Here is a 20537-nt window from a genome sequence, read left to right as displayed (position 1 = left end):
ATACCCCTGGCAAATATTCATTTTCTCTTGACCAATATGTTTGTTCTTAATTAAAATGACACTTGCACATGCCAAAAGGTTGCCAGACAATGTGGTAAAAACATGGAATTAAAAAAAAAAGTGTTTTTATCTTTTTTAACATTTTTATTAAAAATTCCGTGTTCAAAATTATTCATACCCTTTTTAAACAATCACTGGCAAAATTGTTCATACACTTTCTAAACAATAATAATAATTTTTGGAATCTGATCCCTTATCATACCTGTTCATTCTTACTCGTCGCTTGACTTATCGTGACTAAATTCAAGATGGCTGCAAACGCTAAACTTCGTGAAGATACTGTCTGTATAAATCGTCTTGTAAGTAAACTACCAGTGCTTTTTCAAAGTTCTCAATGTCTCGTTTTAAATGTCAGGGCCCTCGGAAGTCTACCAATGAAGTGTGGAGATACATTGAGCCTTGTAAATGGTGTAAAACAGTGATTTATTTGCATGGCTAGCCCGATGCCGAAGCACCACCATTGAAAAAGCTGTTGGTAGCATCGGCAAACTAGCGTCAGATTTTGGAGTGCAGGGGACAACCCAAGATGGGCTATGAGACATACGTTCACACTCTGTATCATATTTCAACACACTTTCAATATCACACCGGAATTCTCCTTTAATGGGCATATTTATTGAAGTAATCCTAAAGTAATCAGATTACGTTACATGTTTTTGGTAATCCAACTGATTACGTTACTGATTACAAAAATTGCCATGTAATTTGTAGTCAGTAATGGATTTCAAAGTAATCTGACCCAACCCTGACGTTAGTGCACAAACATAAATCCCAATCCAATGCCTAAATAATAACAACAATTAACAAACGTTATGGAATGATATAGTACACAGAGGGCTATTCATTTATTTTAAGTTAATTAAGCAAGGCCGAGTGGCGCAGGCAACAACAGCCGGGGGAATATCCATGACCAATCCCACGATCACGAGTGCTATATTTCTTTTATACAACAATTCTACCACAAACTAAATGATCTGAAAACACCCCATTATTGTTTAAACATGTTAATTTCGATATCGTTCTTACGCATCAAAAATAGTTCCCTTTTCAATAGACAGCGTCTTGGTTGCTAGGTAACCAACATTCCAGATCCCTCCTTACGGGTCTTTGTGGTTTGTGTGTCTTCTTGAAAGAAATGTTAAAAGTCGGGCTGAAATCACATTCATATCTAGCTTTGCTGCATGCATGTTACAAGGACACTGGGCCATGTCATGTAAGGGACATGGTACTGCAAAAAAACGGAAACATAGCCTACATTGCAGAACCACTGAACTTTATTAATTTATGGTGAATAAATGTTACACTACTGTGCACAGCCCCATATTTTTTTCGGACACGATGCTAGCACGTTAGCAGCGGTTAGATAACTATGCTAACGTTAGTTATCTACAAGTCTCCTCCAAGTGACAATCATATTATAGGCCCTACACAATGCTGGCAATGCTGAGAACAATTAGCATCCTCGTTTATCTTACTTACATTGAGTTGACTGTGTGGCTTAATCCACAGATGTGGTGAAGCACTGTTTCGTTATGGTTTGCTAAGGAATGTTCCAACTCATGGAACGTCTCTCGGCCAATCCGAAACAAGTGAATAGTTCCATAGAACCCAATTGTTGTATAACATTCAATATCTCACCTTTATTATACAATGTAATATAATGTGGGACATTCATTTCTTCCTGAATTAGTTAGCTGATTTTTCACAAATGGGGTAAAACATAGAGGAGCATGGATAGTCATGCCAGTTGGAGGTGGGGTTCTCCACATTTGGGCTGGACAAAACACAATTCTCTGTGTTGCTGTTGGGTTGTCCAGGTTCCCAGAACACGGGCCTGAAATGGAAATTTAAATTTATTTTCAATGCAACATCAGTAAAATGTTTGGCTGTTAGTTAAGTGTAATAACTGATAGTTCTACAGTGTTGCTCATGAATATCTAACTGACCCTTCGGAGAGTGGTCTATCATTCACCCACGTCCAGTTCATCCCACTTCTTTGTAGTCCAATCCAACCCCATCTCCCCAGCCCATTAATGTAAACCTGTAGGAGTCAGACAACAAAGTCAGGTCCAATAAAGATCAGACATTGTATTACACACACGCACACACGCACGCACTCATGCACACGGCACACACACACACGGCACACACACGCGGCACGCACACACACGCCTCCATCTTTCTCAGTATTACTTGTTCCTCTTCACTCTCGATGGTCACCAGATCTGCTCCCATGGCTTGGCAGACTTGTCTAGCCTCAGACCAGGGTTTCTCAGGAGACGAGATGAGATAACACTTGCTGTAGACATTCCATCCTTTAGGACATGGTACCTCTGTACGTAATATACACAGTTTGCAGTGCCATATATTTTATTAAAATACTAGTCTGCTAAATAAATAATTTAATTAATTTGACAAACAATTCACAAGATTTAGAGTTACTGCTCAGAAGCTGGTCTCTCTCCTGGGTTACGTTGCTCCATCTGGACTTAAACAGGTCACCGTCAGTCTTCAACTGGTCTCTTTCAGTCTTCAACTGGTCTCTTTCAGTCTTTAACTGGTCTTGCTCGATCTTTAACAGGTCTCGCTCGATCTTTAACTGGTCTCTTTCAGTCTTTAACTGGTTTTGCTCGATCTTTAACTGGTCTCTTTCGGTGGTGTATTTGACACACAGGCCAGTGGTCAGGAGTGTCAGTAAAACACATAACACACCCAAAGCCACAGTGACCCACTGGAGCCAGACGTTTTTCTGTACTGGAAAGTCCAGATGACAGACCCAGAGTACAACAGAGTGTTATTACAATGCACAGAAGCATACAATTTCTCAACATTTTATAGATTATTAGTAATTCATGATATAATTTATTGCCTTACATATATGTATACTTTATTTTATACAGTTGCATTTGTATGACAATCAATATCAACTGTAAAGGAATACTATTCAAATAAACTATAGCACAGCATGCACAATTGTAGCATTATTTAATCAAGGTAGTTACCAGACGTGCTGGGTGTAATAGGCTTTTCTGGGCACCTGCTGGATCTCATGTCAACATATTCATCTGTCTCCTCAGTTGTGCTGGCTGGTTTGGAAATCTCAGTATCCATGACAATATTATCATAAATTGCCTCTTCATCCATTCCTATCTCAGCAGTTTAGCATTACTAAAGCACCTTCAGAGATTCCTCACTGCTAACCAAATGAGCAGTGTGTGTATATGATTGTATATATCTGTGGTGTGTGTAATCGACACTGATAATAAATCTAAGGAGGAAACTGCTGAGAGGGGTGCCTGAGATGGTCTTCAGTTCTGTTAAACTGTGGTTAATTAGAGGAACATACAAAGAGCATGGCACCAAATAAGCACCAAATAGCTATTTGTTATGCTTACTTAAGCAAAACTGAGGTGAATGTATCTGTTTCAGAACCTCAGGTCAGTAGGCCTGTAGTCTGCTTTAGTGGGCTCTCTTGTTCCTCTTTCACCATGACACACAAAAGTGATGAACATTACTGTGACTGGCAGTGTTTGTTTGACTGTGACATCTTATAGCTTACAAACTGAAACGGGGAAGTGACTTCCCATTACTGATGGCTCAGCTGTTTTTCACCTCAATAACGAAACAAAACAACACACTTTAATCAGAAAGCAGATCAAACTCTATCTGACTATCTATCTTTGTAAAAGTGAGGTTCCATCCACCCACATCCACAACCCAATGCCATTCCTCTGCAGCCCAATCCAACCTCTTCCCTGCTTAGTAAGGAATGCCTGAGATGAATGCAATATCAGGTCGGACATCATTCTTCAGAAATATATTCTGTATATTACTTGAATAAATAAGCACAAAACAAAGAAGCAAACATGCACACGCACACACACCTGCACACACGCGCACACACACACACACACACACACACACACACACACACACATACTCAGGCACACACACTTACTTGTTCTTTTCCACTGTTAATGACCACCAGGTCTGCTCTTATCAATTGACAAATACCTCTACCCTCCGACCAGGTTCTTGGATGAGAGCTGAAGTAGTAGCATTTCCCGTTGAAATATAACAAACCATTGGGACAGGAGGACTCTTGCTGAGCTACATGTAGAATATAATGGTAATGGTAAACAACAAACCATTCAGTTTTTTATGAAATATCAAAATATTTCAAGATAATTTACTGTCAGCTTCATGCATCTCTGCGATCTGACTCTTTTTCCTGGGTTAAGGTGCTGTAAATGGTCAGTAGTTCACCTCTTCCCTGGCTTATTTCAATGGTTTATTTAACACACAGTCCTGTGATGAAGATCAGCAGTAGAACACTTATCACTCCCAGACCCACAGAAGCACATTGAGAGAGCCTGATCATCTGTACTGCAGCTGAGGGGCAAAAGACAGATAACACTTATTAACAAAATTATAAACAACTAGTTAAGAGATAATGGAAAAATAAATGCATATTAATATCGGTAATTGTAGAGGGGCATAGCATAGCATCAAAATAAATAATTTCATTACATCTAGAATTAGGTTGACTGGTTACCAATGGTTACCTTTGTTCAGAAAACTTGAGTGGCTTTAATTTACAGAGAAAGATATAGTCTTGTGTTGACCTACCGGTGTTTTGGCTCAGGACTCGACTCAATGGGGCAGCTGTGGACTGCTGGTTAGGGGTTTGGGCTTGGAACCGAAGGGTTGCCGGTTCGATCCAACCAGTAGGAAAATTGTGGGTGGGGGAAGTGGTTGAGTACTGCTCTCAGTGGTTGAGTACTGCTCTCTCCTCTCTCCCATGCCCACATCTATGATTGAAGTGCCCATGAGCAAGGCACCTAACCCCTCACTGCTCCTCAAGCGCCACTGTTGCAAGGCAGCTCACTGCTCCGGGTTAGTGTGTGCTTCACCTCACTGTGTGCTCATTGTGTGTTTCACCTCACTGTGTGTTTACTGTGTTCGCTAATTCACGGGTGGGATAAATGCAGAGACCAAATTCCTTGTAAACGCAAGTTTACTTGGCCTTTAAACCTGATTTACATTTTACAATACCATTTTGATTTTATGTAATTACATTTGCTTTAATATGTTCACTACAGACTATTTTTTTACTGTACAATCAGCACACCTCTCCTCACATAGTTATGTTATTTCTCAGGGAAGGCCAGGCAGAAAGTGGTCATGATTCTTAGGTCATCCCTGCTTGGTGAAAATGACTTTGTTACAACTGTCCCTTTAAGAGTTACAAACATGCCCGGTCTCCGTGTCCCCCCATCTTTACACTAGTAATGTCAATCACATCTTTTTTTTATAGTTGTATTATTATCATCCAACATGCATTTATAAAAATTGTTAGTTTGTTACATTTAAATGGTTGATACTTGACAACTATTGTTACAGCTTGCTAGCTAATTATGTTGATAACGTTAGCATAATGTTACATTAATGTTAGTTAATGTTGTCAGTAGCCTAAGCTAAGCTAAGAGTAGTTTAGAGTCTAGTTAGTTAGTTTACAGTCTCATATAACATTTTAAATAAGTAGCCTTGTTACTGTTACTAGTTACTGATTCCGCAAAAGATGTACTTAGAAAGAGAAGCTAATGGATTCATTTTTATAATTAATATTTAGAATAGTCCAGATTATGGGTTAAATTAGTAACCCATTCAGTTGGGTTAAATTTAACCCAATGTGTGTTAGGTCCAATAGTGACACAGGCCATGGGTCACAAGCAACGTAATTTGAGTTGTTTTCTAACCAGTATTTTTAAGAGTGTACAGTGTAGTGGGATTTAGTGGGATCTATTTGCAGAAATAAAATATAATATTCATAATTAGTTTTTCGTTAATGAATAATTACCTTTAACTATCTTATTTACATAAGGAGTGGACCTATACCACAAAGCCTGCCTGTCACACCAGGTTCTACTCCAGCCACACCCACTGCTCACTCTCCTGAAGCTCCCCTCACTCATTCACACTCCCCAGTCTACTAATGACCTGCACCTGTTCCCAATCAGCCTCACTCCCTACTTAAACCCCAGTCTCCCCTCAATCTTTGATTGGCCTCGTCAGAGATGACACCGAGGTGCTATCCACCAGCCTGACTCACAAGGAATACTCCTCCTGGATTCCCCTTGCCTGTTCCAGTGTCCTCCTGGTCTGACCCCTCGAGTCACCTCCGGATTTGGATCTAGTTAAGTCGATCTTCTGTGTTTTGTAGGGATGGGCAAAGCGAGGCTTTATGAAACACTGAAACGTTCGAAGCAATTGTGCCGAATTGTTCCGAAGCTTCGAAACAATTCCGACACCTCAGAGCTGTTTAGGGTGAAACAAATCTGTCAAATGCTTCATATTGGAGATGTAGTCTTTAAAGTTTGTGGCTCGCTGTGTTACCCGTGTTCAGTCTTTATCAAAAGCTAAGCAGTCATGCCCTTGGTCAATTACTGGATGGGAGACCACATGAAGTCACAATAAAGAGAATCTTATTGCTGCCACTAGTGTTCTCTAAATCACTTTCTTCTTATAAAAACTCTTGATTTTTAACCATTCTGAGAGTTTAGTTGAAACTGTGTGGCTAATGATGAAGAAAACAAAACAAACGTAAACAGATACGATCTGAAACAATAGCCTACCTTACAAATCAAACGGGGATCGAACCACATTTGAACAGCCTGGGCTACCGTGCAAAAAACACCCTCACATACACCATCATGGTTATTGCTTAAGAAAAGTCTACACTGTTAATTGACGCCGACACCGGTGAAATGCACCGAAGGTTCACTTAACTTTGGTCACATGACATGGGGATTTTGAACGATGTTTCGAAGCAGTGGTCACATGACATGGCTGTTTTGAACCACGTTTCGAAGCAGTGTTTCGAAACACTTGTACTTCAAAGCCTCGACACTGATTCGAGACGTCTGTTTCGAAAGTCACACCCCTAGTGTTTTGGGACTTCTTCCGTTAAGTTTACTGTTCTTCTGTGTTTTGGACCCTCCTTAGTCTACTGTTTCCAGTTGAACTTCTGTTTGATACTGGCCGGGGTTTGACAACCCATTTCCTGGTTTTCTTTTGAAATAAAACTACCTTGTTTGAACTCTACCTCCCTGTCCTGAATCTGTGGGCCGTGACACTGCCATGCTGCTCTGCCATGTTTCTAGGTAGCCCAGGATGGATCCAGGATCTTTCACATTTGTACCTTGATGTAGTAGGTAGAATTTCATGGCATCAGTACTGGTTGGTGCTGGGGAACCATTTTGTGTTGTGAGGATCCAAATTCTGATAAATGGATAATTACACTATTATGATTATTACACGGAAGAAAAATGCAATTAGTCATTGTCGTATAAAAGTGAAACCACAAAACAAAATTGGGACAGTGATGGCAGAAAAAAGATAAAAATTGGTGTGGCCTTTCCGAAGACTAATAGGGTAGACATTTTACAGTGATCCCAAAGTTACGGAAGAGTATTAGGGCCACATGAAGAGAAAACATTTTTGAAAATTCCGAGAAAAAATCTCAAATTTGTGAGAAACAAAGTCGGAAATAATTTCTGAGATTAACAGTTATAGGTGATTGCTACCAGGATTGTACTTTTTTCATTTATGGGCCCAAACTAGAATATATCTTTGTTGGACCCAAAAGAATGGATGATGTTGCCATGATCAACCCACAACTGCTTAAAAGTATGTCCTTAAAAGTTTTTGCTGTCAAGTTAAGATATCTGTGCATTATGGATCTTGCATCTGCACCGGGGCGTCGAACTATAGGGGTATAAGTGGGACTGATTACCAGGGCCCCTAGGGGGGAGAGGGCCCTTGAAAAGTTTGGAATATACGCATGGGGGGGGGGGGGGGGGGACATGGGGGCACATCAGGACTGCCTATGCATAAGTCCTAGCATCTTGTGCTACGCCCCTGCCTCTGCATAACATCTGCATGCCTCTTTATTACATTTTTATGAATCTTCAGCCATAAATGGAAATAAATACATTAAAATCACCCTAAACAAAGAATCAAGATGAATAGTGTACAGAAATATTGGAGAGTCCATTGACTGTCACAGCTTTAGAAGCATTTTTCATTTTCGACAGAGGCGGACAGAGTACACAGCTTCATTACTTGTAAAGTACAGATACCCTTTGCTAAATTTTACTCAAATACAAGTAAAAGTACAACAGTCAAATGTCTACTTAAGTAAAAGTACTGAAGTACTTGTTTTTAAAAGTACTTGAGTATCAAGAGTAGCCTACATTTTCTAAATATTGCATTACTACTGCCACAGTGCTCACATTTATGTACAGAAACGTCCGACATGGAGTTATGAAAAATGTTAATACCTTGGAGAATGTAAAAGGAATTGAATCAAGTCATTTTCATCTTTTCACCATGTTGCCAGGGATGGGCAGTATTTCTAATACATGTATTTAAAATACGTATTTCAAAAACAAAATACTATTTTGTAATTGAAACACTTGAAGTGAAAACTATCATTAACTTGTTCAGAAAATTGAAATAGTCTGGCGAGGTGGGGCCTCAGGTTCCCGGGATCAGGGGCGCCTGCAGGAATTAATGCTATGGTACGCACTTTGGCGGAAAGCTGAAGGTGATTGCTGATAGGCTGTCTCAATTAGTGGCGCCTGCACAATCCAATCATGTTTGAGAGGGAAACAACAAATTGAGGGTTTCCGAGATTTTTCTAAGTAATGGGTACTCATGGTTATGGATAGAAATGTAGTGGAGTAAAGAGTACAATATTTGCCTCTCAAATGTACTTGAGTAAAGTCATGAGTACTCCCCAAAAATGATACTCGAGTAAAGTACAGATCCCTCAAAATTGTACTCAAGTACTGTACTCAAGTAAATGTACTCCGTTACTGTCCGGCTCTGATTTTCGACAACAAAATAAACCATTTACTTGAGTACCAAAAACCATTTGTTAAGTTTCTAACAGAGATCCACCCATAACAGATGTACCTTGAGTAACCAAATTTTGAAAAACGTATTCAGTGCCTAAGGGCCCAATCATGACAGTCAAAAGCGCATCGTCACTTGTCAAAAGCTTATTCAAATTTATTAGGATGTGTCCAGTCCACATTGGGAGGGTTTTCGTTATCAAACGTCGAGCGCATGGCGTAACAAGGTGTTCCTAGGTTTTTTAATCAGTCATGGGTGTGTTTGGGGCGTATAACATCATTTAAACCAATGAGAATGACATCTGTCATTACCTTTAACGGCGCAAAGCGCAATGTCAAATAAATGCATCGGTATTTTGACATTCAACAGCGCATTTGAAGGAGGCTGCTTGTGAGACCGTATGGAATAGTCATTCTTAAACCATGCTTTACTAAAACCTAGCATAGCCTTCACGCATTTGCACTTCTCTATTATTTGAACTCATTGGCAAAGTGAAACTAACTTCACCATGGTGTCAGTCAACGACAAGACAGTTATATGCAGTTACTTTCACTATTGACTGACAATGGGTTACTATCGAAAACATAGGCTGGGAAAAGCAACACTTACCCTAATATTGCTCAAATGATTATCCTGCAGAGGAGTTGCTTATATCTTGTGACAGTGCGTCTTCAGCTGTGCTCCATACGTGTCTCTCGCCTCTCCCCTAATCACTTTTAACCGTCATTACCAATTTGCAAATAATGGTGAATAACTACTCATCATGAGATGTACAGTATTTCGTAATATCTTTATTCTAATATGTTTCCTATTGTAATCGTGCAATTTGTAATGTTTTGCTTGGACGTGGCTGGTGTGCGTTCATGGATGACAGGTGCACCCGCCAATATGACTGTTGACAATGCGCTCTTAAAATAACATGTATACAACTCGCCATAGACTTCTGACCAGGTGTACAATAGCGATTTTTAGACAATGCGCTAAGCCTCTCCCTAAGTTGTTAATTGCCACACCCCTGGGCGCATTGTTTAAAAATTAAACGTGCAAAATAAGGAATTAAACTTCGCGCCGGGTGGAAAACAAGTTTTACGGCATGCGCCAGAGTGCAAAATACAGCCCAAAGTTGTGTAATGTTTTGAAGAGATAGACGACACACATTATAAAGAAACATAATACCATTGTATTAGCACAATTATGTGTTTATTTATTTATAACTCTGGTGTAATATATATATTTATATATTTATATATTAAGAAAGTTTTTTTCTCTTTTAATTCATGCCAGTGTGGTAAAAATAAACACTTTACCCCAGAAATATCATAACAATTTCCACCCCGATAAAAATGAAGTCTCGCGTACAGTGAAAAGCTGAGATGGTCGCTGCATCCAAGAGGGAAAGTGAGGAGTCTGGCCAGAGAACGCCCTGATTGTCCAGTGCCTTTTCCCTCCTGTGTGCGTGTGTGTGTTTGTGTGTGAGTAAGAGAGAGACAGTAGGTCTCTGAATATTTTTTATATAGTGTGTTGTTGTCTGTCTGAATGTGAATGTGTGTGTGAGTAAGTATGTGTGCGTGTGTGTGTGTGTGAGTGAGTAAGTATGTGTAAATGTGTGTGTGTGTGGGAATAAGTATGTGTACATATGTGTGTGTGAGTGAGTATGTATGTGTGTGTGTGTGTGAGTGAGAGAGAGTAAGTATGTGTACATACATGTGTGTGTGTGAGAGAGAGTGTAAGTATGTATACAGTATGTGCGTGTGTGCGAGCGTGTGTGTGTGTTTGTGTGTGTCATCATTAGCATATGAGTATCAGTATGTGTGCATTTAAGTCTGTGTGCACAAAAGTCGCAGCAACAAACTGCTGTGTGTTGGCAGGCAAACATCATTCTCATTGGCTTTCAGTTACAGGTATACAGTTCAAAAATGCAGCATGCAGTAAAAGGCCCACAGAGGGCCACCAGGGACTGGTGGCTGTGCAACCCCCCCCCCCCCTCTCCATCACCCCCAACCCCCCTCCACCCCTCATCGCTGCTCACCCCCCCCCCCCCCCCCCCCCAACCCCCCAACCCCCCACCCATTACTTTGTAAAACGCTGACATCCCTCAAAGGGATAAGGGAGTAAAAAATCTCCAAAATTAAACCCATAAACAAAACAAAACACATAAATAAATAAATAAATAAAGAACCAAAACAAAAAATATATATTTATAAGTGGTCTGTGCCGTTTAAACACATGCCTACATAGTAACCCAGCAGCGTCTAAACAGGAGATCAGTTTTAACGTTACCCCTGGGATTTAACGGCTTCTTCGTGACACACCACCTATCAGCAGACTCTCTGAGGATAGCTTGCTACCTGGAAAGTGTGGGGCTAAATCCTGATCATTAAATAATAAGAATTAAGAATAGTAAAATTCAAGTTATTCTTAATTAATGCCTGCTCATGCAAAGGGTCTTGTTTGAAACAAAGAAAAGTGATTATTGAGAGGGAAATATAAGCAGCCTCTGCTCTTGCTCTATGTCTTTTGATGAGTGAAGGACAGTAGCTGAACATAACCATCTGCTCAGCTGTTCTCTAATGGGCTTCCTTTGCAGCAGCAGCGCTGAGAATTGATTTTGTGTGCTGGCTCTGATCTCTGTCTCTATCTCCATTAGCCCCCAAAAATGAGAAGGCCCGCTCACAAAGCATTACCACATTAGTAGGCTACAGAGTAAAATGTATTCTCGACGTAGCATGACACAAAAAAGACAGACTTACTGTATGACCTTAGTGCTATACCTAAATGATCCAACTTACTTAGATGTCATGAATACAGGGCTTTTTAGACTAAAGTGACCTTTAAAAGCCATTCACAACATGTTGTATATTCACCTGCAGAAACCAGAACATCATTGCTTCTTATATTCAAGAAAGGTAAGTGTTGGTTTCATTGATGATTAAGGGGCAGAGTATATTGATAACGTCAGTCTGTTCTAAAAGACAGAATGTCATAAGCTTCAGAATCATGTGTTGAAGGCTGTTGTGCCAATACCAGCCGTACTGTATGAGTGAATATGTGAGAAATAGATTTTTTGCGGACATATTGGTTCATATGTCCGCAAAAAATCTATTTCTCACATATTCATGAAGTAGTCAGACTTCATCAAGTTATTTTCCATCCTTTACCTATAGAATACAAAGTGAGGAAAAGAAGACCTTTTTTGGCCTATAGCTCTTGCATAGAGCTGTGAATTTAGCTGCAAAGATATAAATGGTTTGGTCAGTCCAGTTTCAAGAGCCAATATAAAAACCTACAGTATATATGGAGCCATTCACTACTGATGTAAATCATGACATTTGAGCTCCTCCGCAGATCTGTACAGAAAGCTTTCTGAAGTATGCCTTTGAATAAAATTGGAGGTTAAAGATAAACAAGTTGACCAGATAAGACAAGGATTAGGAAGTCTCGGCTCATAAGGCTTCATCTCAATACTACCAGAGGAAAAAGTGACTAATTCAGCTACTTTGTGGGCATGCATTGAAATAACGGCTGGCGATACCAATGAAAAGGCCTCTGACTTAGTAATTCTGACTGAGTAATCAGCTGAGAAAACAGGACCATTTCTCAAGGTGAGTATTACACCTGTTCGCGTTCAGACTGTATGGCGCTATGTGTTAGCTTTTATGTGTCACCACCCCAAATGAAACCTTACATTTTTAATGAGGACAGTGAGCTAACTCATTTGCTATGCTTTTTGTAAACAGTGATGATGAACAGTGTGTTTGTTTTTCTGCAAACCCAATATGCATGTGTGAAATGCGCTGACAAGAACTGGACTCTCATTTGCTACCATTCCTGAAAGTGCAGAAATAAACTCACCACCAGCACCAGTATGCAGCTACAAAAGGGCAAAATGACATCACTATCGCTTACTAAAAACACGCTATGCTAATGCTAATGCTATCATGCACACAAAAAGGGGGTTTGTGAATGCTATGGTCTCTGAGTCTGCCATGCATTTTGCAGCTGGAGGATGTTCCTCTGCACATGCCACATATACGGGTAGGCTGTGTGAACGTTGTGTGGGCACCTCCCAGCATTCCCTGGGGCGTTGGGCAGAGGTTACCTGCCATATTTGGTGAAATGCTACGGGACAAGCTACCAAAAACCTCTATCATGCCAGTACATACAAATGATATGTCCAGCATGCAGTTTTGACATATTATTTCCCTAAACAGCACTATGTGTAAAGAACCCCTAAAATGACTTCCTCTGTACAAATAAAACCTGATATCAAAGAATAATATTGAAGGGAGGCAAGTTAAACCATTAGAGCTTAACCCCTTAACAAATACAAATGTCAAAATAGTGAACAGCTTTCTTGTTTAAGTATCTGGTGGCCTGAGTGAATTAAATATACTCAAAGATGGACAATCCACCATCTTTTCCTCTTTGAGGTCTCAAAGGACATTTTGCATGACATATGTGTGACTACAGGACTAAATCTTGTCATTAGATTGACTGATTATATACCCTAATGGTCAGTAAGTCACCTAGGTGCTTTTGCATGAGCTATTGCCCGATGCCCCAACTCTACCATGTACTCCAAGTTTTACATGTTAGAGCTATAGGTCTGGCCAACAACTTACACCTACTTGTCAAAGAACGGTATCCTGAAAAAGGTAAGCTTTTGTCAAGCTCATTCGGAGATGTCATATACTATTCATTGAGTCAGTGTGTATAATAAAAAAAATAAAAAAAAACAACCACAACAACAAAAAAAGGAACAATTCGCCATCTCCTGAACTCATCTCAGCATGCAGTCCACTGCAGAAATGTACAGCACAAGCAATCACTTATAAATATTCCCCCATCAGAATTCTTTGGCAGGCCAGAATCCAGCTGGACATGCAAGTGTGTTATGTAGAGTAATCAAGTAAACCCCCTCACGCACTGTTCTGTGCTCTCTCCTGTCCCGGACACGAGGGGGGGGCACGTCCAGAGACAGCAGACCCCAAGAGGCAGCAGGAGTAGTGTCCTGATAAGAGGGGAAAACACATCTCCTCGTTTGTTTGTTTGTTTGTTTGTTTGTTTTTTTCTCTCCAGAATTTGAATTTCAAAAAGCGTTCCCCTACGAGCGGAGAGGTTACTTCAGAATGGGCCATCGTCTCTCTCGCTCTCCGACGGTGTTACAGGCCGCGAGACGGTGAAGATGTCCTGGCATTTGGTTTTGGACTTGGGCGTGGACGTCTGCGAGGGCAGCGAGGGCCTGCGCCTGCCACCGTCCGACGAGGACAGCAGCCGCAGGATCTCCCCGACCTGGGCCTCCAGGGCGGCCATTCGTCCACTCAGCGTCTGGATGTCCCCCTTCAGCTCGCACTTGGCCTCCAGCAGCGACGTCTGGAGCAGGGCCTGCTCCGTGCCGGACGGGAAGGGATGGTGGTGGTGAGGTTGGTGGTGGCCCCCAGCACGTACGACCGCCGCTAGCAGGCTGCCAGGCCCCCCGGAGCCCGGGCTGGGCTGGTCGTAGGGGTAAGGGCTGCGCTGCTCCATGGGGCTGCGTTCGTAAGGGCTGCGCGCGTCGCCCACGCGGTCGATCCGCAGGTCGCTCTTGGTGATGCCGCTGTCGCACGAGTCCGTCTTGTGCAGGGCGCTCTTCTCGTCGCCCTCGCCTCCTCCTCCGCCGCCGCTACTGCTGCTGCCGCCACTTCCGTTGCCGCTTCCTCCGTCGTCACCTCCACCTCCTCCACCCTCACTACCGCCACCTGCCCCCCCACCCCCACCCTCAGCCTCTTGACTCTTGCTGTCCTCGGATAGCATCTCCAGCGACTGGGTCACCCCCCCCCACTCCTCCTCCCTCTGCTGCAGTGTGGGCGTCGGCGGTTGCAGCAGCTGTGCCGGCACCCTCTCCGGCTTAGGAGGTGGAGCGGGGGCGACCGTCGCCGACGCAGCCTCGGCAGCTCCCGGGTCATCCGCGCCCACGGCGCTCTTAAACCGCATCCACCCCCGTCCTCCGACCCTGGGCCGCACGGGACTGGTGACCTTCAGGCAGTTCTTGTCGGCCACCACGGCCAGGCTGGGTTTGAGTTCGAGGGCCTCGTGGCCGCCCATGCCCCCCGCGCCGCCGATGCCCCCCGACTCCTCCGTCTCCGACTCCGTCACGTAGTTCTGCAGCGGGGTGATCTGTGACACCGTCACCACGCTGGAGCCTCCGTTCCCGCCCCCGCTTCCTCCGATCCCCGGAGCCCCGTTCTGCAGCAGGGGGCTGTGGTGGTGGTGCTGGAGAGGGTGGTGCTGGATCTGATACTGCTGCAGCAGCTGCTGCTGCGGCTCCTGCTGGTGGTGGGGCTGCTGGTGGCGGGGGTGGAAGTGGTGGGAGAGGGGCTGGAGCTGGTGCTCCACCTGGAACTGGTTGCGCTCCAGGTCCAGCGAGCCGGGGCCGCGGGTCTGCAGCTCCTTCTGCTGCTTGAACTTCTGGAAGAGCTTACGCACCGGGTGGTCCACGGGGATGGACAGGGTCACCTCGTTCTTCTGCTGGCGCCGCTCCTCCTCCTCCTTCTTCACGTCGGCGATCTTACGGAAGATGATCTGGCGAGGAAAGGAGGAGGAAAGTTAACATGGAGCCACGTCTCTTGGGTTACTGAGTAGCATTAGGAGAACTGGATCTGAAGAAAGCCTCATGGCCAAAACTTTATAATAAGAAAAAACAATATACATTTGGAGCCAGAGTGTGTGTGACATTCTCTTCTTATTTGTAAGTTTATCATCTGAGGTCAGCACCTCATTAATAATGTTTTGGTGTGCGTTACTCTCTGTCTGCACATTACTGGGTAGCATTAACAACCCTGCAGGTGATGGATGTGACTGCAGCACCACACCAAATTTGTTATTTATTTAAAGCATGGGAACCTGGGTATCCTGGGGTGTTGCACACATCACTGCTCGTGGAGTGTGATATGTCTTCTGTTCCTTGCTGTATTGTTATTGTTGTTGCTTCTGTTTCCTTTCTCTAACTGTGTACACTGTACAGGTGAGACCTGTTGCAGGTAGGCGGAGCCGGCGCTTTTAAAGCACACCAGCCCTTGACTTCAGGAGGAGACTTTGGTTCCGGCTACCACGCCTGTTGTTCTTCCTGCGGTTTTCCTTACTTTGTTGTTAACCTCCCGTTGTTAACCTCCCCTATTGTTTAATAAACCCATAGATAAAATGAGCTCAAGTGACTTTTTGGTCATTTTATGTTGTGGCCAGTGCGCCTGGTCATAACACTCCCACAGACACAGGAAGGCACAACACCTTACCTTCAGGCTACAGCCCATCTGCTTTACTTTCCATGAACTACCATACACTATTTTTTATTGATCATTAGGTCATTACATCCATTTCAGTTTTGTGTTTTATCACTGGTTTCAAAAGTTATATCTCCAACTCTATGAGACCATCAGCCTCTAGAATACACAGAAAAGACGTATGAGTATGACCCTATACGCTAACCTTACAAAGACGTTGGTGACCTATGAATTTCTGTTAAAAAGTGCTTAGGTAGGGACAACAAATGTTTAAAAGTATCGAAAAACAAATTACTACCCACTATAATGACTTCATTAGCAAGACTGATGATTCTTAATTCTCCTTCGTGCTTGAAAAAAAAAATCTGTCTGTTGAAGATTGGTGTGACAGTCCATTATGAGCTGAGGAATTGCACTTGTTTGGGGCATTGCACTGCTATTGCGGCGACTTCATCATAAATACACATAGCAGCCCTTGGGTGCTCTGACCTTCTCAGTGTAAACATTTAAAGAAGAGACACTAATTAAAGCTCATCTCTGTTGCGCGTGAGTCATAATGAGACAGCGGAGCCGGCGAAAGGTCACCAGCGCGAGATTGGAGCAGCCACGGGGTGACGTGTGTGGTGAGTGTGTGCTCTGTGTGTGTGTGTGTGTGTGTGTCTCTTCCGGTCAACACTGGCCGTTGTCGCCACTGACACCACCATCACCACCGCTGCCGCCGCCAGTACACAATCTGCCCCTGCCGAGTCCATTCTTTACACAGGTAACGCCTCGTTCACGCAGACGCCCCAGAGGGTGCCGTTCAATCTCCGCGAGAGTCGGCGTGGTGGCACGGTGGGCCGTAACCTCAGTCCTTTCAGGAGAGAGAGGCACCCTGGGAAATGCTCGCCCCATTATGCTCCATTATTTAGAGCCCCTGTGGCCAGGCTTTTTTACCGAGGCTCATAAAGGTTTATTCACACCTCTCAGCTTTTGCGGTGGTGAGAGAGGGGTCAAGCGCAGTGTTTGCAGAGTGATATGAAGGACCACACATCTAGGCTGGCGGGTGTTGGAGAGAGATGGACCAGAGAGCTATGTATGAAAACACTGCTAAGCACATCCAGGGATAAAAAGAGATTTGGGGATCAAAGAAGAGTGAATACCCTTTAATTATTGATATTTTAAAATTATAACTTCTAGATAAACTTGTGAAACAAGCCTTACACAACAAAGCTTCCCCAGTTACCAGAGATTACAGATCATGGAAATTTTGTCACTGACAACTCATATTCCACTGGAGCATGTCCTTCTTCTCTACCTCTGTATTTTGCTAATCAGAGTTGAGAATGCTAAGTGCTCTAGCAGCTAATGGGGACTCAGCGACGTCGCCCAAGATCTCCCACAACATCATATGGCCGTGAGGCCAAGAGCACTGTTAATGTTCCTCCTCATCCTCCTCTTCTTCCTCCTCCTTTGGATGTTGCCAAAGAGAGGTTAAAGGCTTAGACTTTAGGAGACACCAACACACCAGCACACACACACACACACACACACACACACACACTGGTGCACACGTTCATGTTCACACAACACACCTCTCTCTCTCTTACACACAAACACACACACACACTTGTGCCCACATTCATGTTCACACAGCACACCTCAAACACACACACACACACACACATCGTTGGGGCTTTGGCTTTGATCATATGTGCAGTGTTAATTAGCCGATGTTAATTAGTGAGCCGGTACTGGGCTCCGTGCTCCTAGGGGGACATGAGCTCAGCCTGTGCCTCACGGCTGACACACCAGCGCTGGACACGGCCACTGCGCTGCTTCACTTGCTCCCGTTAATAAGGGCTCGCCGTCCTGCTCTACTCCAGGAGCATGGCTACTTGCACAGCGGTCTCTGGATTAGTGCTTTATGCATGTTTGTACCTGGTAGCTTGTAAAACAAAAGTAGATTTTTTTTTTTAATTATTATTTGTTTTTGTTTTTTTCCTGAGAGGCTTTTCTAAAACAGTTAATTACTTTGGGTTATTAAATGTGGTATATTTTAAAGTAATAAAAGGTTTGTATTTGCAGGTTTTTGCATTTCATTTTCTTGTGATCAGCGTGAGCCAGTACAATGCTGTTGCAACTGGATCGACTTCAAAACGTGCCATCTACCCAGGGATGCACAGAGGGGTTGGGGGTTGGAGACAGTGGTGTGTGTGTCTGCGTGTGTGTATGTGTGTGGAAGGGTGGTGTGGGGGTGGGGGGTGGTCACCAGTCCAGAGATGTAAAAATAGAACAGCCACTCATCACGTGCCAACAAGTAGCCCCAATACTCCCACCCAATCACACACACACACACACACACACACACACACACACACACACCCCTAAGCCTCCGGCATGGCCCCTCGCTGCACCCGGAAGTGCTGCTGTCGCCTGTCACTTTCCATCTCCCAGGAGGCCATGGGTAAATAACGATACAGACAAACAAGAAAGAGTGAGGGAACAAACAAGCGCCTGCCACTCCTCTCCCCTCCTCTCCTCTCCTTTCCTCTCCCCTCCTCTCCTCTCCTTTCCTCTCCCCTCCTCTCCTCTCCTATCCTCTCCATTCCTCTCCCCTACTCTCCCCTCCTCTCCTCTCCTTTCCTCTCCCCTACTCTCCCCTCCTCTCCTCTCCTTTCCTCTCCCCTCCTCTCCTCTCCCCTCCTCTCCTCTACTCTCCCCTCCTTTCCTCTCCCATCCCCTCCTCTCCTCTGCCCTCCTCTCCCCTCTGGCTTGAGCGTTTCACGTTATTTAAAGAGCACTTTGAATGGGGGGTAAGTGGGGTGAGACGCGTAAAGGCATGGATAAAGAGAGACAGAGAAAAATAAAAGTGTGAAAGAGAGAGAAGGGAGGATGAGAGAAAGAGAAAGAAAGGAACTGACAGATAGACAAGACTGTGTGACACAAACAGCATTGAGAAAATGGCTTGTTTAGTAGACGCTGAACAACTGTCAGTCCTGCGATTTTAGGATAATGTGAAATTGGAACCTTGCATCTGAAATTGTATCTTGTGACGCAGAGTGCATATTAGCACATTTTTGGCATTTTATGGCTGCATCACTTTGCACGCAGCCTCCTCCTCCTCCTCCATGTTTGTGTCTGTGTGTGTGTGTGAGTCTGTTGACGGTCACGCCAGGGGCACCATTTCCTTCCCACCCGCACTTGCTACCCGACCATCTCAAGGCTTCCAGGTAAATAAAATAGATAAGAAAAGGAAAGAATAGAAGAAGAAGGAAAGAATAGATTTTCACCCCCAGGGTAAAAATACCTATTTATTTATATATATATTTATTTATATAATATTTACTGTCCTTCCTACTGACAGATTTATTCCAAATTTAGCCCAGACAAAGGGACAGGATGCGCTGAAGTAAACAATGGCAGTGTTGGGCGTAGTTATACTGAGTCCACACCTCTACTGTATAGCAGTTCACATTCAGCTTTATGCCCCCACATCACACATAAAGATTTTACTTCCCACCCGTGCTTAGTGCCCTGCCATCGCTTACACACACACACACACACACTCATACACACACACAGATACACACACTCACACACACATTCATACACACACGCACACACACATTTATACACACACATGCACACAAACACACGGGCACACACAAGCACGCATGTACGCACGCACGCACACACACTCACTCACTTACAAAAAAGCTCTACACAGATAAGCTCCAATTAGCACTAAGGATGTACTGTATACTGTAACACTGGACTAGGAGCTGTGACTGTTTACTGTGCTCATCATCTGTTGGTTAACACTCAGCTCAGACTGAGTAAGTAATGGTCCATGTCTGTGAATGAACACCCTACCACTGGTCAGAGATGGTCAGAGTGTGGAGAACTTTGGTCATGGAAAACTAATTGGTGTAAAACTTTCTTTGTCTGCTGAGTAAATAAAAGACTATTCATTATGCAGTCAAGGAAACTTGGAAGCTGTGTGTGTGTTTGTGTGTGTGTGTGTGTGTGTGTGTGTGTGTAAAATGCATGCTCACTCAGGACCTTATTTTACACCTTCAGAGGAGACAATGATTAATTATTCATTTTGAGCATAATTGAACTGGATAACTGTTTTTGCACAGTCTGAACCAAATGATGCTGAGGAGAGGAGAGGAGAGAGAGAGAGAGGAAAAGTGTTAACAAAACAAAACGGAGCAAAACATAATCGAGAGAAACCGATTAAGCAAAGCAGATAATTAGGGATTTATAATGGCTAATAAGGATCAATTGGGAGCTAAACAGAGAACGTCATTTCTC

At 43.4% G+C, this 20537-nt stretch overlaps 2 protein-coding genes across 3 annotated transcripts in view; both read right to left on the bottom strand.

The window, feature by feature from the left end:
- Positions 1-1316: 1316 nt before the first annotated feature.
- Positions 1317-3704, bottom strand: LOC143109187 (uncharacterized). The gene is made up of 5 exons (XM_076271843.1): positions 3063-3704; positions 2503-2814; positions 2254-2393; positions 2007-2101; positions 1317-1894 (listed from the first exon to the last, which is right to left on the bottom strand). The coding sequence occupies exons 1-5, from the start codon at positions 3202-3204 to the stop codon at positions 1747-1749; spliced, it is 837 nt and encodes a 278-aa protein (XP_076127958.1). The 5' UTR covers positions 3205-3704; the 3' UTR covers positions 1317-1746.
- Positions 3705-14103: 10399 nt separating this feature from the next.
- The window catches only part of kcnh5a (potassium voltage-gated channel, subfamily H (eag-related), member 5a), a 127229-nt gene continuing 120795 nt past the window's right edge, over positions 14104-20537 (bottom strand). The window contains exons 11-16 of one of the 2 annotated variants that reach the window (XM_076272143.1): positions 15350-15540; positions 15272-15285; positions 14925-15182; positions 14736-14819; positions 14506-14627; positions 14104-14409 (exon numbers count right to left, since the gene is read on the bottom strand). In XM_076272143.1, coding sequence (XP_076128258.1) covers positions 14104-14409; positions 14506-14627; positions 14736-14819; positions 14925-15182; positions 15272-15285; positions 15350-15540 — 975 coding nt within the window. Of the gene's footprint in view, positions 14631-14702; positions 14820-14856; positions 15541-20537 lie in introns of both variants that reach the window. The other variant, XM_076272142.1, reaches the window with a different exon arrangement.

The sequence above is a fragment of the Alosa pseudoharengus genome, unplaced genomic scaffold, assembly GCF_046254945.1.
Source record: "Alosa pseudoharengus isolate Yale_2024_CS ecotype anadromous, Long Island Sound unplaced genomic scaffold, YU_APseudo_1.1 YU_APseudo_1.1_scf_7, whole genome shotgun sequence".
Taxonomy (NCBI): domain Eukaryota; kingdom Metazoa; phylum Chordata; class Actinopteri; order Clupeiformes; family Clupeidae; genus Alosa; species Alosa pseudoharengus.
Note: the sequence above shows the minus strand (reverse complement) of the source record. Positions and strands in the feature narration are given on the sequence as shown.